General features: G+C 47.4%; 3 protein-coding genes across 3 annotated transcripts in view; all 3 read right to left on the minus strand.

The window, feature by feature from the left end:
- LOC149460759 (uncharacterized) overlaps nucleotides 1-7,420 on the minus strand; it is a 333,674-nt gene extending 326,254 nt beyond the window's left edge. The window contains exon 1 of the mRNA XM_089679202.1: nucleotides 7,326-7,420. The gene's annotated coding sequence lies outside the window, so the exon portion shown is untranslated. The remainder of the gene's footprint in view (nucleotides 1-7,325) is intronic.
- Nucleotides 7,421-17,518: 10,098 nt separating this feature from the next.
- Nucleotides 17,519-19,862, minus strand: LOC149460768 (uncharacterized). Its single transcript, XM_089679295.1, has one exon. The coding sequence runs from the start codon at nucleotides 19,846-19,848 to the stop codon at nucleotides 18,784-18,786; it is 1,065 nt and encodes a 354-aa protein (XP_089535421.1). The 5' UTR covers nucleotides 19,849-19,862; the 3' UTR covers nucleotides 17,519-18,783.
- Nucleotides 19,863-22,648: 2,786 nt separating this feature from the next.
- On the minus strand, nucleotides 22,649-23,661 carry LOC149460769 (uncharacterized). Its single transcript, XM_089679236.1, has 2 exons — nucleotides 23,434-23,661; nucleotides 22,649-23,326 (listed from the first exon to the last, which is right to left on the minus strand). The coding sequence occupies exons 1-2, from the start codon at nucleotides 23,659-23,661 to the stop codon at nucleotides 23,174-23,176; spliced, it is 381 nt and encodes a 126-aa protein (XP_089535362.1). The 3' UTR covers nucleotides 22,649-23,173.
- Between the last annotated feature and the right edge of the window lie 1,663 nt (nucleotides 23,662-25,324).

A 25,324-nucleotide genomic window follows, 5' to 3' on the forward strand; every position in this document is an offset into this window, starting at 1 on the left:
TTCCCCAATGCCAGAAGTGTGCCCAGCACAATAGGTGAGTTGGAAGGTTTGGTGCATGAAGAGAACTAGGATTGGATTGGTATTGCTGAATCTTGGCTTCATTCCTCACATGACTGGGCCATTCATATTCCTGGCTAGGTTCTCTTTCGGAGAGACGGGGGAATAGGAAAGGTGGTGGAGTCTGTCTCTATGTGAGAAGTGATCTCAGAGTGAGTGTGAAAGAGGACCTAGTTGATGGAGAGTGTGATGAGGCTGAAGTATTATGGGTGGAACTGCACATGGGGGGGGGTGGTACTACAAAGGTCATCATTGGAGTCTGTTATAGGCCTCCCAGTGTTATTGAGGAGGTGGAGACTCAGCTCCTTGCACAGATGGAAAGGGCTGGGACAGTGATAATAATGGGGGATGGTAACGACCCGGAAAGTGACTGGAGTAATGGCACTGCAGGTGTAAACACAATACAACACCTCCTGCCCTCTATGGCCCAGAACAAGGGTGGATAGATGGACCCGGAACTTGAAGAAATTCCCACCAAGGCATCAAAGGTTGTGCGGCTCTAAACAAGGCTGGGGAAGCCCCACCAATACTGTAAAGCAAAACAAAAAGAAAGTACACCAACCTTGTGCATTACCTCAGTAAAATGTGATTTTATTGGATGTGAAAATCTCACAAACAGAGAAGTATAAGAAGCGTGTAAAGTCCTTAGTGAGACTTGACCAATCAGAGACCAGCGCGAGTCTAAACACGAGGGAAGTTTCTCAGAGTCGACGCGTTTCGAAGGGAGTCCCTTCTTCATCAGAGCTGACTTGGCAATGACAGCCCTCTTCAATATATACCCTGGGACAGAGGTTGGACCCTCCCACTTGGGTTGGGCAGTCCCGGGAAAGGAGGCGGGACAAAGGTGACATCACAACATGCTCACACAAGCAACAATACATTAAACATCAGGAGGTATAGTAAGAGACATTAGAAACATTCACCGGCATTAAAAGCTGTAAGAAATGCAGGGCAGTGTAATATATAGCATGAGGAGGTCATATAGTCTGTGTATATATATATATCCCCATATAATAAATAATGACATATTGGGAATGCTGCATTGGGGTTCATGGGAATAATATTGTTGGATCAGCAGAATGTATAAAAAGTAAAAATGAATGAACTGAATACATAATTCCTTTGGATAAAAGCCTGCTGGTTCCTCAATTGTTGGCTTCTTTCCATGGAGATAAATGTGAACACAAAGTAGGTATACACATACATTTCAATGGCAGCCAGAATGTCCTTGCTTTGTGTGGGCTGTCAGTGGGGTCATTGGGCAGATCGTTATCTTTAGATGTATGGAATATTCATGAGTAGTGTTACTATACTGGCAGCAGAGGAAGATCAAGTGCTGCCATTGCCAAATATGGCTTCTGGAGGTGAATTGGAACGAACACCAATAGGTGCAAGGCTGTGGGGGCGCATGCGCAGTGAGGCGCTGCACGCTGGAGTAGTGATGGAGATGGGCCTCCGACGGGTGCTTTGCTTTCTGAACTCCTTTCTTTTATTTCTGTTGTTTTATTGTTCTCTTTATATCTTTGTTACATCTTTTTCTGTAAATATTTTAATTGCACCATTTTGACCTTTTTGGTAATAAATTCTATTTTCTGAAAAGTGTTGAACTGTCTCTAAAGTTTTTAATGCAAAATAAAGAATCCCTGTCTCTGAAGAGTGTTCCTGTATGTTATAAACCTCTGATATCCCTGTCCCTGGATGAGTGTTCCTGTATGTAATAATCCTCTGAATATCCCTGTCTCTGGAGAGTGTTCCTGTATGTGATAATCCTCTGAATATCCCTGTCCCTGGAAGAGTGTTCCTGTATGTGATAATCCTCTGATATCCCTGTCCCTGGAAGAGTGTTCCTGTATGTGATAATCCTCTGAATATCCCTGTCCCTGGAAGAGTGTTCCTGTATGTAATAATCCTCTGAATATCCCTGTCCCTGGAAGAGTGTTCCTGTATGTGATAATCCTCTGATATCCCTGTCCCTGGAAGAGTGTTCCTGTATGTAATAATCCTCTGAATATCCCTGTCTCTGGAGAGTGTTCCTGTATGTGATAATCCTCTGAATATCCCTGTCTCTGGAGAATGCTCCTGTATGTAATAATCCTCTGAATATCCCTGTGTGTGGTGACAGTGTATTACAGACACTTATACTAATATCATAGTGTTACTGGTAAGATTTGTGAGTTTCCTCCTTCGCTGTAAAAAGGAGGTGGTGGCAGTGTGAAGGGTTAAATGTGAAATTAACAGGACCCAGTAACAATCGCTCTCATGCTGCTGGCACATAGATTGCAGTCCCGTGAGCTGGAAAATCTTTGTGCAGCGTGCAGCTGAGAGTGGCATTGTTACGTATGTAACAGTGCGGTGTGAGATCGGCTGGTCCTTCTGTCACGAGTTGGTGAGAAGGGCTGGGGTCGGACGCTGCATTCCATCACACCATGCACATGAATGTCTACTGTATATATATATACACACATGTGTGTTGATGATCCGTGTGTGTGTATATATAGACATTCATGTGCATGGTAGTAGTTCTTGGAGAGTGCCAGTGTCAGAATGTCCGCCGCAGTCCCACTATAAGTCGCTGATCGTATTGAAAAAAAAATCCCATATATATACCGCCATTTGTAGACGCTATGACTTTCACGTAAATCAATTAATTTACACGTATTAGGATTTTTTTTAGCAAAAACATGTTGCAGAATACATTTTGGCCAAAATTTATGATGAAATTTGATTTAAAATTTTTTTACTGGATATGTTTAACAGCAAAAAGTCCAAAATATTGTTTTTTTTTTCTCAAAATTGTCGGGCTTTTTTTTATAGTGCATAAAATAAGAAATGTACAGGTGACCAAATACCACTAAAAGAAAGCTCAATTGGTGGCGAAAAAAGGATGTAAATTTCATTTGGGTGCAGCGTTGCATAACCGCGCAATTGTCAGTTAAAGTAACGCAGCGCCGTAACGCAAACCACTTCTGTAACCGCTTCCTGATCACCCCTTACATATTTAAGAACTGTCAAGCCACCTCAGAAGCAGACGGCTGGAAGCCATCGTCAGAAGAGGAGCCTTTTTTATTCTTTTTTTGGGTCGGTGGTGACGGCGGGCATTGTGATTGACGTTGGATCCACTACGGGGGACAGTCTTTTAGATTTTTCTTTCAAAAAAGGACTTGTCCTGTCTTTTTGCACACTACACTTTTTGTTTTTTTGTGAATGTCGAGGGGTACCCTGTACCCCACACTCATTCAACTACGGGGGCCGGATCTGGGGGCCCCCACAATCACCAGCCAGGATTTTGGGGAAGAGGACCTTGTCCCAATCAATATGGGGACAAAGTGCTTTGCGGGGAGCTATCCCTGCCCCAAAGCATCCCCCCATGTTGAGGGCATATGGCCAGGTATGGTTCAGGAGAGGGGTGTGTACGCTTGTCCCTCCCTTTCTTGACCTGCCGGGCTGCATGCTTGGATAAGGGTCTGGTATGGATGGGAGGGGGGAACCCCCACACCATTTTTTTTTAATTTTGGCGTGAGAGTTCCCCTCAAAATACATACCAGAACCCAAGGGCTTGGTATGGATGGGAGGGGGACCCCGCATAATTTTTTTTTTTAATTGCCGGTAATTCTTTTACATTCAGCTGTCAGTGGGGAACTCCGCTGACAGCTGAAACATTAACACATGGTTGTCACTACTAAAATCCCGCATGAGTTATTTTATCAAGTCATGCGGCCTTTTAGTAGTGAAAACCAATGCAGCGTTCGTTTTTCAGCTGTCACCGGAGTTCCCCACTGACAGCTGAATATAAAAGAAAGAATTGGGGGCAATTACAAAAAAAACAAACATGCAGCCTGGCAGGTCAGCACCCCCCCAAACCATACCAGGCCACATGCCCTCAACATGGGGGAGTGGTTTGCGGCAGGGGGGCTCCCCTTGTCAAAGCACCTTGTCCCCATGTTGATGGTGACAAGGGCCTCTTCCCCACAACCCTGGGCTGTGGTTTTGGGGGTCTGCGGGCAGGGGGTTTATCAGAATCTGGAAGCCCACTTTAGTAAGGGGTCCCCCAGATCCCGGCCCCTCCATCCTTAGTTGAATGAGTAAGGGGTACATGGGGTGGGGTCACATGCATGAAGTCCCCGGGTGGCCCCTCCCCTTACATATTTCAGAACTGTCAAACCAGCTCAGAGGCAGATGTCTGGAAGCCATCATCGGGAACGGACTTTTTTTTAATTCTTTTTTTCGGGTCGGCGGTGGCAGTGGTGGGCATCGTGATTGACGTTGGATCTACTGCAGGGGACATTCTTTTCATTTTCTTCTTTTAAAAACAGGACTTGTCAAAGACTGACTCCTGTCTTTTTTGCCACTACACTTTTTTTTGGTGAATGAGCAGGGGTACCCCATACTCATTCAGCTAGGGGGGTGGGATTTGGGGGCCCCCTTGCTAAAGGGGGCTTCCAGATTTCAGTAAGTCCCCCTGCTCGCAGACCCCCACAACCACAGCCCAGGGTTTTGGGGAAGAGGCCCTTGTCCCCATCAACATGGGGACAAGGTGCTTTGAGGAGGGGATCCCCCTGCCCCAAAGCACCTGCCCATGTTGAGGGCATGTGGTCTGGTATGGTTCAGGGGAGCTCGCTTGTCCCCCCCTTTCCTGACCTGCTGGGCTGCATGCACAGATAAGTGTCTGGTATGGATTTGGGGGGGACCCCACATCATTTTTATTTAAAATTTTGGCATAGGGCTTCCCCCCTAAACCCAGACCCAAAAGGCTTGGTTTGGATGGAAGGGGGGACCCCACGCCATTTTTTCATTAGTTTTTTAATTGCTGACCTTTATTTTTAGATTCAGCTATCAATAATATACAGTATATTATCTAGATCTTCGAAATATGTAAAACCATTACAGAAATCATTATAAAGGATAAGAAACAAAAACAGAATCAATAGAACTAAGGAAACCAAATGAGAATACAAAGATATGCCTGGCTACAAATCGTTCTGGTTGTCACACACAGGAGACGTGACCGAGTGCCGTCTGTCAGAGGACTCCACACTGAGATTTACTATTGAACAGCGTCTAAAAAGAAAGCGCCAGCGGCAGATGGCTAAAATGTGTTCTGCACATGCTCAGTTCTATCCCTGCATAGATGCTGGAAAAGTGTCTAGTTCTTGACTGTTATGAATTCCCTAAAAAACTATTTTTTACCCACTGAAATATTTTTTTGAAAAGTAATATATTTTTTAAATGAAGTCCAGATACTGTATATGGGAAAGCAAATTTCAATGTGAACGTTTCTGCAGTGATTGTTCATTGTGTTAGACGTGCTTCTAGGACATCTGCTTTCTTAGACGGATTCCTGGATTGGCCTGGTTAGTAAATTCCCTTTCCCGTCTACTTGTTAGACTTTCTCTTTAGTAAATGTCTTTGCTGTCTAAAAGTAGACGGATTTCAACCACGGAAATGTGTCTAGACGCCGTCTATGTACATTAGTAAACCAGGGCCAGTGTCTCTAGGGTGATGACAGAAAGGTCGGCCATTCTCCAGTTCCTGAACCCTATGGATAGCACGGCCTCCTAGGAACAAAGAGTCATAGAATCGGCTCCTGACTGTCTACAGAGATGTGTGGAGTGACTGCTTGACAGCCTGCTGGCACAGCGAACAGCGATGTCTGTGTGGTGGCCGGACAGTAACAGCCCCGCTGCAGACAAAGACTGATGCAATCCCGGGGTGGTAGTTGGCATCACAGCTATGAAGAACCACTACCCAGAGTCCCTTGTCCACAGGCCCACAATCCTTTTCTTGAGCAGAAGGGCAGTCTCCTTGTGTCCAGCTCTGAATCTCGTACCAAGAAAGCCAGCCTGAAACTTGCAGTAGAATATATCTGCTCTCCCAGAATCCTTCTGGTTCGCCTCCTCTCTGGTAGTTGTAGTTCAGTCAGCACTCAGGAATACAATATGTATTGGCTATAGGACTACAGGTCCCAAGATCCTCTGCTGTAGGAGAATTGGGTCCACTCTACTAACAGGAAGTGAGGTAGCCCTCCCACCACTGGGCACTAGGGGGAAAAGGCTTCATTATAATCCCATCTGTAAGTGTCCCGGTATTGCTTAATGACATAGCCGACAGCTGGCTACACTGCTCATTGGATGTCCTGTAGGCAGGAAGGGTGTAGAAGTGCCTGGGGGGCAGGAAGGGGGTAGAAGTGCCCTGTAGGCAGGAAGGGGGTCGAAGTGTCCTGTAGGCAGGAAGGGGGTAGAAGTGCCCTGTAGGCAGGAAGGGGGTAGAAGTGTCCTGTAGGCAGGAAGGGGGTAAAAGTGCCCTGTAGGCAGGAAGGGTGTAGAAGTGCCTGGGGGGCAGGAAGGGGGTAGAAATGTCCTGTAGGTAGGAAGGGGGTAGAAGTGCCCTGTAGGCAGGAAGGGGGCAGAAGTGCTCAGTAGGCAGGAAGGGTATAAAAGTGCCCGGAAGGCAGGAAGGGGGTAGAAGTGTCTGGGGGGCAGGAAGGGGGTAGAAGTGTCCTGTAGGCAGGAAGGGGTAGAAGTGTCCGGTAAGGAGGAAGGGGGTAGAAGTGCCCTGTAGGGAGGAAGGGGGTAGAAGTGCCCTGTAGGCAGGAAGGGGGTAGAAGTGCCCAGTAGGGAGGAAGGGGGTAGAAGTGCCCTGTAGGCAGGAAGGGAGTAGAAGTGCCCGGTAGGCAGGAAGGAGGTAGAAGTGCCTGGGTGGCAGAAAGGGGGTAGAAGTGCCCGGTAGGCCCCTAACAATAGCATCAGAGCAGCAAGGTCACTTTGCCCCCTGGCTCAGTCCTCTATGGCTCCGGGGCTCAAGAGCTGTCTGTTTCTGTCTTACTCCCTCCTTCCTCCCCATGAATTGCAGGGTACTAAGGAAATGCAGCAGAGTTCCCAGATTGTTGGCCTTGTCCAGAAGCCCCTGTCCACCAGACAAATACCCAGTGTGCCCTAAGGCCAGTCCGGGCCTGCCACCAACCTTGTAATGGTGAGGGATGGTGTGACCTTCCTGTGTGGAATCCCTGGAATACAGAGGATGGGGACATCTCTCTGGTGGGTTCCTGTAACTGGATGACTCCACCATGGTGTCCTGGTAAAGATCCTTGTGTTCTTCTGAAATCTATGTCTCCTCCATCTCCCCATCCTCCTCTTTTATCTCTTCTTTAACCTCAGCTTTAGGATCTCTCAGGTTTCCACTCTGAATATATAATAAAAATGCCATCAATGGTAACAATGCAGATAATGTACAGATCCTAATGATACTATCAGTGATTGTTCCTCATCTACCCGATGATGGTGAGGGATGGTGTGACCTTCCTGTGTGGAATCCCAGGAATACAGAGGACGGGGACATCTCTCTGGTGGCTTCCCATGACTGGATCCATCTGTAGGAAACACACACACTGACTGAATCCATTGTTTCTATGTGTTTATCAGATGATGGGGGATCTAGGTGGATCCTCCGTACTGCTCTCTCCTTTACAATAAAGTCTCCTCTTACCCGGTGATGTGAGGGGCGGCTGATTGTCCATCATGACATCCTTGTAGAGATCCTTGTGTCCTTCTAAATACTCCCACTCCTCCATGGAGAAATAGACAGTGACACCCTGACACCTTATAGGAACCTGACACACACAATGATACAGTCACCATCCAGACACATCCCTTGTCTGTTACTGGAGAATGTCCCAGAATTCCCGGCACCGCTCACCTCTCCTGTCAGCAGCTCCATCATCTTCTTGGTGACTTCTAGAATCTTCTGCATGTTGTGTCTCTCAGGGTTTAGGGAGTCACATGGAGGCACTGTGATGGTCATATGATCACCTGACTTCAGAAGAGGAAATCTCTGTATTGAGGAACCAATAGGAATATCATGTTAGACTCCCAGAATCCTCCTCACCTCTCCGGTCAGGTCTGTGTTTTATTAACCCCTTGCCTACCGGGCACTTATACCCCCTTCTTTACCAGGCCAGTTTTCAGCTTTCAGCGCTGTCGCACTTTGACAATTGCGCGGTCATGCAAGATTGTACCCATATGAAATTTTTATCATTTTTTTCTCACAAATAGAGCTTTCTTTTGGTGGTATTTAATCGCCGCTGGGTGCTTTACTTTTTGCGCTATAAACAAAAAAATTGCAAAACATTAAAAAAAAAAAAAAGTTTGTTTCTTTTATAAACTTTTGTGCGTTGACGAGGCAGCACCGATGGGCACTGATAGGTGGCACTGATAGGCAGCACTAATGAGGTGGCATGGATAGGCGGCACTGATAGGCAGCACTAATGAGGTGGCACAGATAGGCGGCACTGATAGGCAGCACTAATGAGGTGGCACGGATAGGCGACACTGATGATGGGTACTGATAGACAGCACTGATAGGTGGAACTGACTGGCATCACTGCTGGGCACTGACTGGAACAACCGCTGGGCACTGACTGGCAGCACTGCTGGGCTGCACTGATGGGCACAGGTGGGTGGCACTGGTGGCACAGGTGGGTGGGCACATTAGGTCCACCCTGCTAGTGCCAAGAAAATCTCCCCCACATCATGACACCACCACCAGCCTGAACTGTTGATACAAGGCTGGATGGATCCATGCTTTCATGTTTATGCCAAATTCTGACCCTACCATCTGAATGTCGCAGCAACCAGTCTGCCCATTCTCCTCTGACATTGACAAGGCATTTTCCTCCACACAACTGCGGCTCACTGGATATTTTCCCTTTTTTGGACCATTCACTGGAAACCCTAGAGATGGTTGTGCAGGAAAATCCCAGGAGATCAGCAGTTTTTGAAATACCCACACCAGCCTGCCTGGCACCAACAACCACGCCACATTCAAAGTCACTTAAATCCCTTTCTGATGCTCAGTTTGAACTTCAGCAAGTTGTCTTCGCCACATCTAGATGTCTAAATGGATTGAGTTGCTGCCATGTGATTGGCTAATTAGCAATTTATATTACCCAGCAATTGAACAGGTAGACCTGATAGGGTGGCCAGTGAGTGTATTTGGATGGTATTGGTCACACAATAGGATGTGGATGTGAGGGGGGGTAATAGGAGGGTTGCTGGACATCTAACCACCTCAATACCGGACACTTCCACCCCCTTCCTGACCAGACCACTTTTCAGATGTCAGTGCTGTCGCAGTTTGGATGACAATTGTGCGGTCATATACAGTACTATTCTAGGCGCTGCCTAGTCTGTGCAAAAATTGTGTCCCATTCCCAACGTGTCCAACTGCATGAAAATCCATCCAAATTCACAACCCTGTCCCCTCACAACTCCTATGATCTCCCTCCTCCTCCATCCTATGCTCTCTCACCCACATCTTTAATCTCTCCCTCTCTTCTGGCGCATTCCCCTCCCCTCTAAAGCACGCGCACATCACTCCCATACTTAAAAAGCCTTCCCTGGACCCCACCGACCTGAACAACCTTAGACCCATCTCCCTGCTGCCATTTACATCCAAACTCCTTGAGTGCTTAGTCTATAATCGCCTGAGTTCCCACCTCAACTACAACAACCTCCTTGATCCCCTACAGTCTGGCTTCCGTCCCCTACACTCCACTGAAACTGCCTTACTCAAACTCACTAATGACCTGCTAACTGCAAAAGCCAATGGCCACTACTCAGTGCTCATACTCCTCGACCTCTCCGCGGCTTTCGACACAGTTGACCACCTCCTCCTCAAAAAACTATACTCCCTTGGCCTCAGAGACTCCGCTCTCTCCTGGCTCTCGTCCTACCTATCACAACGCTCCTTCAGCATTACCTATAATGCTACTACCTCCCCCTCACTCCCCCTCTCTGTTGGGGTCCCTCAAGGCTCTGTCCTCGGGCCCTTTCTCTTCTCCATCTACACCTCCTCCCTTGGCCAACTGATACACTCTCGCGGCTTCAACTACCACCTCTCTGCCGACGACATGCAAATCTATCTCTCAACCCCCCACCTCACCCCCTTGGTCTCCGCCCGCATCACTAGCCTGCTGAACGACATATCAGATTGGATGTCATTCCACTACCTTAAACTGAACCTCTCCAAAACCGAGGTCCTAGTTTTGCCCCAGCCCATGTTCCCCCCCCGACATCTCCATCATGACCAACAATGCCACCGTCAGTCCCACCCCGCAAGCCAGAGTACTTGGTGTCATTCTAGACTCCAATCTTTCCTTCCAGCCCCAGGTCCAATCGCTAAAAAACTCGTGTAGACTCCACCTCCGCAACATCTCCAAAATACGCACGTTCCTAACTCCGGAAACTACCAAGCAACTCATCCACTCCCTCATCATATCACGACTTGACTACTGCAACTCCCTCCTCACTGGCCTACCTTACCACAGGCTATCCCCGCTTTAGTCGATCCTGAATATGGCGGCCAGACTCATCCACCTTACCAACCGCTCCGTTTCCGCCACCCCCCTCTGCCAATCCCTCCACTGGCTTCCGATTGCCCAACGGATCAAATTCAAAATGCTAACATTGACGTACAAAGCTGTCCATAATACTGCCCCAAACCACATCACCGACCTAATATCCAAATACCACCCAAAACGCACTCTCCGCTCCTCACAAGACCTCCTACTCTCTAGTTCCCTGGTCTCCTCCTCCCATGCTCACCTCCAGGACTTCTCCAGGGTGTCACCCATCCTCAGGAACTCCCTACCCCAATCCATCAGACTATCACCTACTCTCCTCTCCTTTAGGCGCACCCTGAAAACCCACCTCTTTAGGGAAGCCTACCCCACCCTCTGCTAACTGCTGATCTCCAGCGCACCAACCTTGCGCATTACCTCAGTAACCAAAATTTATTAATTGTAAAAAATATACTCACAAACAGCGAATAAAATCAGGCATGTAAGTCCTCACAGGGACTTGAAGATAACATGAGTCCCATCAGGGGAGTGGGTGTTCAGTACAGCTGACGCGTTTCGAAGGGGGTCCCTTCTTCCTCAGAGCTAACTGAACTGTGAGTGCTCTCTCCTATATATACTCCTGGACTGAACCTAGGCCCTCCCAACTGGGTTGGGCAGTCTCAGGTTAGTAGGGGGGGCCAAGATATCGTCAACAGACAATCACTATTTGTAATGCCATCAGAGAGAAATGATATAGACAAACGTAAAATATAAAATATATAAAACCACATTTTGCATACACCACTTAGTATGCATGTAATATATCAACTTAGCGATGACACCAATGGAAATGATGATGATAGATAATACATGATGAAACACCATTTCCATTGGTGTCATCGCTAAGTTGATATAGGAAGAAGGAAGAAGGGACCCCCTTCGAAACGCGTCAGCTGTACTGAACACCCACTCCCCTGATGGGACTCATGTTATCTTCAAGTCCCTGTGAGGACTTACATGCCTGATTTTATTCGCTGTTTGTGAGTATATTTTTTACAATCAATAAATTTTGGTTACTGAGGTAATGCGCAAGGTTGGTGCGCTTCTCGTTTTCATTTCATTCTGCAGTGTTGATTGGGCTTCCCCAGCCTTGTTTTGGAGCCACACAGCCCTTTATGCATTGGTGGACGATCCCTCCAGGCCTGGTTCCATCTGTTCGCCACCTGTCTGAGCCCTAGAGCGCAGGAGAATTCGTCTTTGATTAACTGCTGATCTCCTCCACTCTTCCTGCCACTCCATCCCTCACAGCTATTCCTCCTGTACCACTATCCCCTCCCTCCTAGATTGTAAGCTCCAAGGAGCAGGGCCCTCGAACCCCTCATGTATCGCGTTGTATTGTTATTGTACTGTCTCATGTATTGTCTCCCATTGTAATGTACAGCGCTGAGCGAACTGTTGGCACTATATAAATACTGTATAATGATAATATACACTGACATTTGTACATAATATACAAGAAAAATGTCCGACCGAAAGTGGCCCATCCACATGAGTCTCACCATTCGGGAATTACGTCACTGCAGCTGTCACTGACGCATTTCCCCTCCTCTAGGGGGCTCTAAGAGGATTGGCTGCTGGTGGTAGATGGTCTTATTTATACTGTGTGTCTCCATATTTCCAAGCCCACTTTCCCTTCCTGTCCTAACCCGGTGTCACCTCCGTTTCCTCCCGCGGCCTTGCGTGGTCATGCAACACTGAACCCAAATTACATTTTTATCATTTTTTAGACAGACAGAGCTTTCTTTTGGTTGTACAGTATTTATTCACCACTGAGGGGGGAGGCAGACAAGGAATGATAAATACGATCCTTCCTATGACTTGTTTGCTCTGAGGCAGTGCTGTGAGGTCAATGTTGGCTCAGCATGAGGTCCAGGAATGGGAACTTGCTGACTTTTGGCCGGAGTTGCTGGATAATCTGGACAATTGCCAGAACTCCGGCTGCAAGGCTCCAATCTCCAGCAGCCTGCTGACTGACAGGAGTGACGTCACTGTCACTCTCTGCAGTAAGAGAAGGGATTGGATTAGATAGCACAGCGGTTCTCAACCTGGGGGTCGAACGACCATTTCCCAGGGGTCGCCTAAGACCATCGGAAAACACATATTTCCGATGGTCTTAGGAACCGAGACACCGCTGCTGTCTCCGGCGATGTGTGGGCGGGATGATATGCTGCCCCTGTCACCGCCTCCTCGCCACTGATTGGCCACCGGAACTGTAGCTCAGGAGAGGCACACAGGCGGCCAATCACCGGCGAGAAGGTGGAGCTTGGAGAGGAGGAGCCGAGCGGCAGCGCGCGGAGATCGAAGAAGATCGAGGGAGCTGCAGGAACGAGTGAAGAGAGAGGCCAGAGAAGGAAGACAGCTGACAGGTAAGTGTAAATTTTGCTGCTGCAGCCAGGTATGCAGGCTGTAGATGGGAGAGGGAGAGAGCGAGCCCAGGCTGGAGCAGGGGGTCAGCAAGGTAAGTATCATTGGTGTCAGTGGAAGGGATAGTGCCCCATCATTTGTGTCACTAATACCAACGATGGGGCACTATTCCTCCCCCCACTGACACCAACGATGGGGCACTATTCCTCCCCTCACTGACACCAACGATGGGGCACTATTCCTCCCCCCACTGACACCAACGATGGGGCACTATTCCTCCCCCCACTGACACCAACGATGGGGCACTATTCCTCCCCCCACTGACACCAACGATGGGGCACTATTCCTCCCCCCACTGACACCAACGATGGGGCACTATTCCTCCCCCCACTGACACCAACGATGGGGCACTATTCCTCCCCCCACTGACACCAACGATGGGGCACTATTCCTCCCCCCACTGACACCAACGATGGGGCACTATTCCTCCCCCCACTGACACCAACGATGGGGCACTATTCCTCCCCCCACTAACGCCAATGATGGGGCACTATTCCTCCCACTGATACCAATGGTGGGGCACTATTTCTCCCACTCATACCAATGATGGGGCACTATTCCTCCCACTCATACCAATGATGGGGCACTATTCCTCCCACTCATACCAATGATGGGGCACTATTCCTCCCACTGATACTAATGATGGGGCACTATTCCTCCCACTGACACCAATGATGGGGCACTATTCCTCCCACTGACACCAATGATGGGGCACTATTCCTCCCACTGACACCAATGATGGGGCACTATTCCTCCCACTCATACCAATGATGGGGCACTATTCCTCCCACTCATACCAATGATGCGGCACTATTCCTCCCACTCATACCAATGATGGGGCACTATTCCTTCCACTGACACCAATGATGGGGCACTATTCCTCCCACTGATACTAATGATGGGGCAGTATTCCTCCCACTGACACCAATGATGGGGCACTATTCCTCCCACTGATACCAATGATGGGGTACTATTCCTCCCACTCATACCAATGATGGGGCACTATTCCCCCCACTGATACCAATGATGGGGCACTATTCCCCCCACTGACACCAATGATGGGACACTATTCCTCCCACTGACACCAATTATGGGACACTATTCCTCCCACTGACACCAATGATGGGACACTATTCCTCCCACTGACACCAATGATGGGACACTATTCCTCCCACTGACGCCAATGATGGGGCACTATTCCTCCCACTGACGCCAATGATTGGGCACTATTCCTCCCACTGACGCCAATGATTGGGCACTATTCCTCCCACTGACACCAATGATGGAGCACTATTCCTCCCACTGACACCAATGATGGGGCACTATTCCTCCCACTGACACCAATGATGGGGCACTATTCCTCCCACTGACACCAATGATGGGACACTATTCCTCCCACTGATACCAATGATGGGGCACTATTCCTCCCACTCATACCAATGATGGGGCACTATTCCTCCCACTGACACCAATGATGGGACACTATTCCTCCCACTGATACCAATGATGGGACACTATTCCTCCCACTGATACCAATGATGGGGCACTATTCCTCCCACTGACACCAATGATGGGACACTATTCCTCCCACTGATACCAATGATGGGACACTATTCCTTCCACTGACACCAATGATGGGGCACTATTCCTCCCACTGATACTAATGATGGGGCAGTATTCCTCCCACTGACACCAATGATGGGGCACTATTCCTCCCACTGATACCAATGATGGGGTACTATTCCTCCCACTCATACCAATGATGGGGCACTATTCCTCCCACTGATACCAATGATGGGGCACTATTCCCCCCACTGATACCAATGATGGGGCACTATTCCCCCCACTGACACCAATGATGGGACACTATTCCTCCCACTGACACCAATGATGGGACACTATTCCTCCCACTGACACCAATGATGGGACACTATTCCTCCCACTGACGCCAATGATGGGACACTATTCCTCCCACTGACGCCAATGATGGGGCACTATTCCTCCCACTGACACCAATGATGGGGCACTATTCCTTCCACTGACGCCAATGATGAGGAACTATTCCTCCCACTGATACCAATGATGGGACACTATTCCTCCCACTGACACCAATGATGGGGCACTATTCCTCCCACTGATACCAACGATGGGACACTATTCATCCCACTGACATCAGTGATGGGGCGCTAGTCCTCCCACTGCAAAATTACAGTTATGAAGTAGCAACGAAAATAATTTTATGGTTGGGGGTCACCACAACATGAGGAACTGTATTAAGGGGTCGCGGCATTAGAAAGGTTGAGAACCACTGAGATAGCAGGAGGATGGTGATGGTGGAGTACAGAGCTGTTGGGGAGTCGGTTCTCTCCAATGGCAGCCCAGTGTGGGTAGGAGGACAGTAGGGGGGTTCTCTTGGTTGCCAAGTATTTTCTGGTATCCAGGACATTGTACAGAGTGGTGGTGGGTTCCTGGGACTCTGAATTCCAGCACCGGGCACTGCCAGAGCCTGTGTCATGGGAGGTATTGGAGTGTCTCCTGAATATGTATAGCAATGACCCCTGACTAACTTTTAGGCGATACTGCGGAAACAGACCTCCTCTAAGGACAAGTACCCACAAAGGGCCCGGAGTCCTTCAACTACATTACCTCCTTAAGGCCCTGAGCTCCACTACCTCTTCAGGGGCCCCAAAGTTCCTCATCCTCAGTACCCCCTGAGAGACCCCTCAGCTCCTCTACTTCCCTCAGACATATTCTTCATGGCCGGCTGGGGAATGTTTTCTTCCTCCTGAGCAGCAATGTAAGGGGCTCTATGCTCCATACTCCTGACCCCGGCACTCCATCATTGTGTTGGCTGCATAGTGTAATGATTGCCCATTGGCTGCCTGTGTAGTGTCATCATTGCCCTTTGTAGGCCATGTATGGTCAGGATGGTCCTTGTCTTGTCTATTTATTGTCAGTGCTGTTTGTTTAGAGGACCATATTACTAGAATTTATCTCCACAATGAGGAGAATGTTCCGGCCCCGGAAGTGGGGGAATGTTCTGCCCCTGAAGGGGTTCATCTGGGTTCCCACACTATATATGTGTGTATCATCATCTGCTGGACATAAAAGACATCACAGTGACTATGGAGGAAGAGGACGGACATGACTATGGAGGAAGAGGACAGACATGACTATGGAGGAAGAGGATGGACATGACTATGGAGGAAGAGGACGGACATGACTATGGAGGAAGAGGACAGACATGACGGGGGTCACTGGGTGTAAATAGAACATTACCTCCTCTGCTGTCACTTCCACCAACATCTCCTCTCTGCTTCCCTTCCTCATGTAACCTCCAGTCTTTATTTCAGATCACTTCCTGTCTGTACCTGACATCACTTCCTGTCTGTACCTGACATCACTTCCTGTCTGTATTCCATAGAGACCTTCTGTTTGGGTATAAGTGAGATCACCACCTTGTGGATTTCAAAGGAACTGCAGCCCTGAGAACCATCTCAGAATATCCATTCCTGTATATAATATACCTTACAGGGCTGCCAGGGAAGTTCAAAAATAAATAAAAAAACTAAGAACAAATAAATCTAGCTCTTATGCAAGCAACAGCCTAACAAAGATATTTTATTATTTATAGAAAAGTTTCAGAGACACAGAATACAAGGTAACCCATATGGAAGAAAAAATATATTTGAAATATATTTTAAAAATATTATTCCCAAATATTTGAAATGCTCCAATTTTGGACATATTCAATATATTTCAATTAAAAAAAAAAAAAAAAAAAAAAAAAAATATATATATATATATATATATATATATATATATATATACATATATACACACATATATACATATACACACATATACACATATACATACACACTGCATGTTGAGATGCATTTTCATTACAAAATATATGCAAATATTTTTAAAAATACATTTTTAAATATACTGCATGTCTTTAAAAATACAAGTCTACGATTTTGTAATGCATATACAAATATATGTAAAAATATATGTTAAAATGACTTTTTTATCTGTTAAAAAAAATGAAGAATATATTTTAAAAATATCTATTTTTAAAAACATACATTAAGCTATGTTAGAAGCTGGAAGGAACAAATCCCATCGAAACCGTACTGCCCAGGGGGTCACGGGGAAGCCATAATCGCGACGATTGATGAGCCCATATAGCCTTGGTAAGAGTCCCAGCATCAGAGAGTACTCTGGCAACTAGGGGGGCTTCCTAATTGATCCCGCTCAAACTCCTGGCTTTTAAACCATTTTTCTGGAAGCTGTCCAATAGTGGGCAGGCACCACACCCACCACAGGAGGAGCTAGCAGAAGGGTTCTGCGAGGACAACAGAGTCATGTTCAACCACCATATTGATTCCATATCGTTATCTAAAAAAAGTCACATTTTTCTTCTTATCTACCCTAAACTTCTTCTCATCTACCATAGACTTAAAGATTTCTAACTTCTCAAGCAAGTAGACATCTATACATTGGTTTTTATCTTCTAATGTGACATTCTAGATGTCATAAACACGTTCAATTCCATAAACAAGTTTTTATTTTACTCTAAGCAGAATATCTTGTGACTCTGTTCCTTTGGCTTGGAGAAATGACATCATGCCCCTGGCATTTGGGTAACAATGCTTTATTGTACAAATTACCCAAGAAACAAAGGGTTCAAGGCCAACACATTTCATAGGCATTACAGCGATTAATGTGGTAGAATTGTACTCACATCAGGACATCTCTGGGAATGTTGTCCCCAAGATGGGATAGTTTAGGCCATCAGTGAATTCTGTCTCCCACCATTTCTGAGGTAGGTGTTGAAGGAAGAAAGGATTGCATGAGATCACATGCTGATGGAGTTGGGCTGGTTGAATAGCTTCTGGGATGCCCCTTATTTTGATATTATATCTGCATGACCACTCTTCTAAGTCTGCTACTTTGGCTTTAAGCCAGGTCACATTATGGGCGTCCACTAATGAACTGTGTGATGAGGCGAATTCTCCCATTTTTTGTTCAATATGGTCTATTCTTCCTCCAAGTTCTCCTACCTCAACTTTTGAATTCTGTACGCGTCATCATATCAGAATGTAGGCACCTGGGAGCGAAATGAACATATCTTTCAGCTGATGAGATCGGACTCTGTGAAGCAGAGTGAGAGCCACCGGAGGAGGCCGGGGATCGGCCATTGGTGCCATCTTGAGATCTTCTCATCGCCAGAGGAAAGAAATGTGGCACATGAGATGTCTCTTTATATTTGCAGGTCATCCCCGGTGGATGAGTGAACAATCAGAATCTGCTAGGTGCTGAGTACTCGGTCAGAATTTGCCTCACTGATCTGGGATTCCTGGTGTTGGAGCGGAGCTTCAATCTCAAGTGGCCATACAGCACACACCCCCAAACTATTTTTTTTTTTAAATCGACCTCTAAGTGTTTGTGAAATCTTCCACCATTTTTATTCTTTTCCTGCTATCAATGGCCAACCCAGTCCCACACTTCATCCATGTCTTTGGGGACCTCTAATCTTATGAACTGTTTCTTACATGATGAAGATCAGCCATGGACAGGGGCGGACTCACCATTTGGAAACTTGAGCACTGCCCGAGGGCCCGGGGTCAGTAGGGGCCCCATGAGATGCCCCTGGTACCTTTTTCATAGTCTTTTTTCAGTTTGGGCAAGGACACAGGGGCCCCATGAGTTGTCAGTTTGCCCCTAGCCATGGAGTATATCTGAGGTGTATATTAGGGTGTGCTTCTTCCCCACGAGAGCTGGGATGTCCAGCAACATTCATCTAGAAGACATTTCCCGCACTCAAGGCACTATTACACTTCCAGGGTTGTGTGGGATCTCCGATGTACAGGAAGACAGGACTTTGGTGAAGAAAATTTCCCTCACTTAGGACAGGAAAGTGGATTATCCCCCATGTGAGATCTCTGATGTGTGGAAAGATTGGACTTCAATGAAAAACATTTCCCACACTCAGGACAGGAATACGGCTTCTCCCCCGTGTGAGATCTCTGATGTGTGGAAAGATTGTACTTCTGTGAAAAACATTTCCCACACTCAGGACAGGAATACGGCTTCTCCCCCGTGTGAGATCTCTGATGTGTGGAAAGATTGTACTTCTGTGAAAAACATTTCCCACACTCAGGACAGGAATACGGCTTCTCCCCTGTGTGACAGCTTTGATGCCTGAAAAGATGGGACTTAACTGAAAAACATTTCCCACACTCAGGACAGGAAAACAGTTTCCCCCCCGTGTGAGATCTCTGATGAGTGTGAAGACTGGACTTTTTTGAAAAACATTTCCCACACTCAGGACAGGAATATGGTTTCTCCCCCGTGTGAGATCTCTGATGTCTGTAAAGATCGTACTTCTCTGAAAAACATTTTCCGCACTCAGGACAGGAATACGGCTTCTCCCCTGTGTGAGTCTTTTGATGTCTGACAAGATCTGATCTTTGTACAAAACACTTCTCACACTCAGGGCAGGAATGTGGCTTCTCCCCTGTGTGAGATCTCTGATGTGTGTAAAGATGGGACTTCTGTGAAAAACATTTCCCGCACTCAGGACAGGAATACAGCTTCTCCCCTGTGTGAGATCTCCGATGTTTGTAAAAACTGGACTTAAGTGAAAAACATTTCCCGCACTCAGGACAGGAATATGGCTTTTCCCCCGTGTGACATCTCTGATGTGTGTAAAGATAGGACTTCTGTGAAAAACATTTCCCGCACTCAGTACAGGAGAAGCTCTTCCCTGTTGGAAGGCTGGCCTGGTCCCGCACAGCCTGAGGTTCCTCAGGATACGAGGAATCCGATGGTCCATCTACACTGGGTGGTGCCGGATGGACATTGGAGGGAGCCGGGTTTTCTCCTGGACTATACTGTGTGATGTCCTCATCTTCTACTTTCCAGTCTGGAGACAAAGTGAGACAATCCTCGGAGGTTTTCCTCATCTCCCGGCCATGGACTAAAGTACAAAGACAAAGAGGATTACTAGACAGGAACTGATTGGTTCCCCCAAACCAGGACTCCGCCCACATCAGACAGCTTGGTCTCTGAGGAGCTTACAATTCCACCCTCAAGGGAACTAGGAAATGGCTCCTCTGATCTCCTACCAGGTCATTTCTTTATTCATGGACCTTAGTCAGAGAGTGAGGAAACAACCAGAACTGTCTTTTATAGGAGGGACAGTGATGAGGGGATTATAGGACGAGGGTCCCCACCCCCTCTATCACTCATCGCCATCTTCCCAACACAAGAAGTACTGCACTTCCTTATTTAGTCCATGATTTAATCATGAAGAACAGCGGGGCTGAGCCCCACCAGAGGTCAGAGAGTGAGGATGGGGGGAGAACAACCAAAATGAAGACTGGACTGATCCTGAAGACCACCATCACTGGGGTATTGGCTTCTCCCTCATTATCACTTTCTGTTTAAGGGTCCAAAGTTGGAGGATGTTATCACATTATTATCACCATGTAAAAGTCTGTGCTCCAATCACATCATCCGATATAAAATGTCCAGCTGGTAGGAAATGGGTGCAAAATTATTGAGGCCGATGTAATGTACAACTTAGTATAAAAGAAACAACAGTTAGGACTATACAGTATTAGTTTTCTTCTATATTCATCTGGTGATCTAGCCAGTAAATCTGCTGTTCAAAAAAACTCTACAGCAGAATGTATCAGTTTCAGGGATGAGGCAGAGCATTTACCACTGACTGGGGGCTTACAATGATCAGCTTTTATTTATTCATGTAAAACTGTTATCCCAAAAGGAAAAAAACTGTTTGATGAAACTGATTATGAAGTGTGAGCTGGAGTTTGACTTTAATTAGTTACTGTTTTTAAATCTGCTAATAGATCTAACACTCCCCTCCCCCCAGACTGACTATGTTGCTGTTTCCAGAGTGGGGGCGCTCTGTACAGGAGGCGTGTTACTGGCCAGATCACCAGGTGAAAACAGACGTGGAATATGAACAAAGCACTGCCTAAGGGTCCGGGGTCAGTAGGGGCCCCATGAAAGGCTCCACACATTTCACACAGTGGCAGTATCTTTACATCTGTCTGAATAATGTGTCCATCTGCAACCAGGACACATTATTTAGACAGGAATGTGGCTCAGAGCGGGGGGGGGTCCGAGATGGGAGCAGATAAGGAGCTGGGACTGTCAGTGATGGGGGGGAGAGCAGGGGAGGAGGCGACAGCAGCAGAAGCCCCCAACAAAAGAAGTAACTTATATTAGGTGAATAGACACTGACTCCATCACCACTGAGTCTCTCCCCCTCTAGCTCTACCCCCCTATCTATCCCTCTCTCTCTTCCTCCCTCTGTCTCCCCCCTCCCTCTCTTTCCTTCCCCCCTCTCTCTTCCTCCTTCCCTCCTCCCTCTCCCCCTCTCTTCCTCCCTCTCCCCCCCCTCTTCCTCCCTCTCTCTCCCTCCCCCCTCTCTCTCTTCCTCCCTCTCTCCCCCCCCTCTCCCTTCCTCCCTCTCTCTCTCTATTCCTCCCTCTCTCCCCCCTCCTGCCACACTCCCCCCCCTCTCTCTCCTCCTTCTCTCCCTCACCCTTCCCCCTCTCTCTCTCCCCCTTCCCTCTCCCCCTCCCTCTCCCCCTCCCCCCTCCCTCTCCCCCTCCCCCCTATCTCTCACTCCCCTCTCTTTCTCTCACCCTCACTCTCTATCTCACCCTCTCTCTCTCACCCCCCCTTCTCACCTTCCTCTCCCCCCACCTTCTCTCCCCTTCCTACATCTCTCTCCTACTTTTCCATCTCTCCCTTCCCTCTGTCTCACTACCCCCTCTTCCCCTCTTAGTTTATAACAGGGGTTTATGTCATATTTCAGTAAAAAATGCACGGTCCTATTTTCCATGGTCTGTCAGGAAACAAAAATGGTTATGGGGGGGTTGGCCCCCCTGTCAGGAAAAAGGCTGAGTGGGAGCTGAACAGCCACACAAGGCAATTCACCTCTCAGTCATCGGGCATCCTTACTGCAGAATGTAACCAGCAGGCATTCCCTACAGCTCACAAAAACCACATCCATTTTTGTGCATGTCGCATTTCTTTCTGTGCTGTCAGGGCCCAAATTATGTTCTTGCACACAGGCCCACTGCTTTCATAAATATCATCATAAAGATGACTGCCATGCCACCGCCATCTTTAAACCTGGAAGTGCCCAGCAGCTTCTACAGAAAGAAGCCAGGAACAACCTTGCAGGCTATGCTGCGGTAGATATTTAAATACTCCCCTATGCAGCTGAGCTGCAATTTGCAGGTGAGGCATTGTGTGGGTGTGGCTTGAGTGTGGGCAGGGACATAGGGGGCCCCATTTTCTCCTATTGCCCAGGGGCCCCATGAGTTGTCAGTCAGCCCCTGCCCTCTATAGTGTGTACTTGTCTCACTCCAGAGCACTAAGTGTCATTTCTGTCTGCTGCCTCCTTCCTTGGCCATCAGCATGAATCAATTCTGACAAATCTTCCTGACACCAAGAGAAAAAAAGATAACAGGGGAGGGAGCTCCAGCACACAGCCTGTGATTGACAGCCTTATCTCTGTTCCTGTGTGAAGGGGGTGTGTCCCTTCCCTCCAAACGTCTCTCAAAGCTCACCTCACTGAGCTCTAAAGAGAGTGACTTCAACTCTCTGACCCTTTTTTCTGACTTTTCAGACACGCTGTATAAATTATGGACTTTGAACATATATAGAGGAGAGCGATAAAAAGGTACAACATATGTAGGAGGATTTGTTTTATCTCTGTGTAACAGCTGAGGCCAGTCACTGCACTGGGTATATGGAGGGTTTATAACCAATTCAACTGTTTATTTGAGACAAGTTGCAGAGGTCCCACACCGCTGCCTCCCATCTCCTGAGACTGCACTCAGTGACTTGGGTCTGAGACTATACAGACATATCCCTCCACCCGGCACAGCCAGCAGACTACAGAGCAAGTAATCCTGGGAGAAATATTCTGTCAGAGATCTTACTAGACCCGGGCATGGGGCAGAAGACCCAAATCACATGTCCCAGGAGCCTAGGTCTAGTAACGTCTATGGTGAACATCAACATTTTGCTGCCAGCTGAACCCCAGAACCTCCATAAATCCAGTCTAGATACATAAATTGTGTCTGCAGCACAGAGAAGGAAGATTATCCGAGAGAAATCCAGGAATACAGGACGGGGAACACAGCTCAGGAAAGTGACCAGGGGATTACAGGCTGATATCACCCAGTCCCCGCCCTACTCTGGACCAATCAGTGAGCAGTATGGGTGGAGGAATGGATTTAGTGTTCATGACCCACCTGTGCTGATCTCTGTAGGAGTGTCCTCCTCTATAAATGTCCCCGTTATTCCATCCTCCTCCATAGACTGCTGATCATCCCTCACATACGCCTCTTCTTCTTCTGCTTTCACCTCAAATTCTATATCGATTGGATCTCCACTCTAAATCAAGGAAATGAGAGAAAATATCATCTGTAAAATATAAGGTCACATAAAAATTAACAAGTCATCTCTACGAGTCTGTGATCTAGATGCTCCATCCCACCAACCTTGTAATAGTGAGGGATGGTGTGACCTTCCTGTGTGGAATCCCGGGAATACAGAGGACGGGGACATCTCTCTGGTGGGTTCCTGGTATTAGGTGGCTCCATCATATCCTTGTGTCCTTCTGAAACCTCCTCCATCACTCCATACTCCTCATCCTCCTCTTTGAATTCTTCCTTAACAACAATATTATCATCCCCGAGGATTCCACTCTGAAAGATATAATAAAACATTTATTGTAACAAACATGCTGTGTATAAATCACAACTACCAATAATTGTCATCATCTACCTGATGATGGTGAGGGATGGTGTGACCTTCCTGTGTGGAATCCTGGGAATACAGAGGACGGGGACATCTCTCTGGTGGGTTCCTGTAGCTGGATGACTCCACCATGGTGTCCTGGTACAGATCTTTGTGTTCTTTTAGAAGCTCTGACTCCTCCATCACCCCATCCTCATCCTCCTCCTCTTTTATCTCTTCTTTAACCTCAACTTTAGGATCTCTCAGGTTTCCACTCTGAATATATAATAAAAATGACATCAATGGTAACAATGCAGATAATGTACAGATCCTAATGATACTATCAGTGATTGTTCCTCATCTACCTGATGATGGTGAGGGATGGTGTGACCTTCCTGTGTGGAATCCCGGGAATACAGAGGACGGGGACATCTCTCTGGTGGGTTCCCATGACTGGATCCATCTGTAGGAAACACACACACTGACTGAATCCATTGTTTCTATGTGTTTATCAGATGATGGGGGATCTAGGTGGATCCTCCGTACTGCTCTCTCCTTTACAATAAAGTCTCCTCTTACCCGGTGATGTGAGGGGCGGCTGATTGTCCATCATGACGTCCTTGTAGAGATCCTTGTGTCCTTCTAAATACTCCCACTCCTCCATGGAGAAATAGACAGTGACACCCTGACACCTTATAGGAACCTGACACACACAATGATACAGTCACCATCCAGACACATCCCTTGTCTGTTACTGGAGAATGTCCCAGAATTCCCGGCACCGCTCACCTCTCCTGTCAGCAGCTCAGTGATCTCTCTGGTGACTTCTAGAATCTTCTTCTTTCTCTCTTCTATCAGGGAGGGAGGTGGAGGCAATGTGATGTCATATGATCTCCAGACTTCACAGGAGGAAAACTCTACATCTGAACACAAATAGTCACATCAAATGATATTCCCAGAATCCTCCTCACCTCTCCGGCCATTTCTCTGTTTATTAAAGCCCCACTTCAGAATGAGGTATAAGTTATCCCCACAGGACCCCCATGTAACTCAGGATAAAGCTTGGTGTAAGCAATTCTAAAGTCATTACTTATGTCACAGGACAAACGGTCCCACTTTGTTAGTGAGAATAGCAAGTAACTGCTGACAAGAACATCAGAGAAAAAAGCCAGATGGAGGGACATTGGGAGGAGGAGCTGTGAGGTCAGTGTGATGTCATAGGATTCTCTGACTCTGGATGGAGGGACATTGGGAGGAGGAGCTGTGAGGTCAGTGTGATGTCATAGGATTCTCTGACTCTGGATGGAGGGACATTGGGAGGAGAAGCTGTGAGGTCAGTGTGATGTCATAGGACATATAGACTCTGGATGGAGGACATTTGGATGGGGAGATTTGAGGGGTCCTCTATATGAGGCTCCCATACAAACCAAATCCTTGTTCCTGGGTGCGTCCTACCTCTCCTAAACTGAAGAGTGAACTTTGACCTTTACCATCCAGAAATCTGTCCAGAATCTGTGGAAGTAAGCTGTCATGTGATCAGGTGACGTGCGGAGGAACGGAGTGTAAATAGCAGACAATTGTCTCCAGAGCCCCTAATGGTGGGGATGGATTTGGCGGCGTGCTGGTGCCAAGTTTCCTCCCCCCAGGGTCACT

The sequence above is a fragment of the Staurois parvus genome, unplaced genomic scaffold (assembly GCF_062004578.1).
Source record: "Staurois parvus isolate SC_StPar_1 unplaced genomic scaffold, SC_StPar_1.0 ptg000221l, whole genome shotgun sequence".
In the NCBI taxonomy this organism is placed as follows: Eukaryota; Metazoa; Chordata; class Amphibia; order Anura; family Ranidae; genus Staurois; species Staurois parvus.

Coding starts and splice junctions, on each gene's coding strand:
- LOC149460768 (XM_089679295.1), bottom strand. CDS start 19,848: ATGAGGAAAACCTCCGAGGATTGTCTCACTTTGTCTCCAGACTGGAAA.
- LOC149460769 (XM_089679236.1), bottom strand. CDS start 23,661: ATGTTTTATTATATCTTTCAGAGTGGAATCCTCGGGGATGATAATATT. Junction 23,327..23,433: donor CCATCCCTCACTATTACAAG/GTTGGTGGGATG, acceptor TCCTTGATTTAG/AGTGGAGATCCAATCGATAT.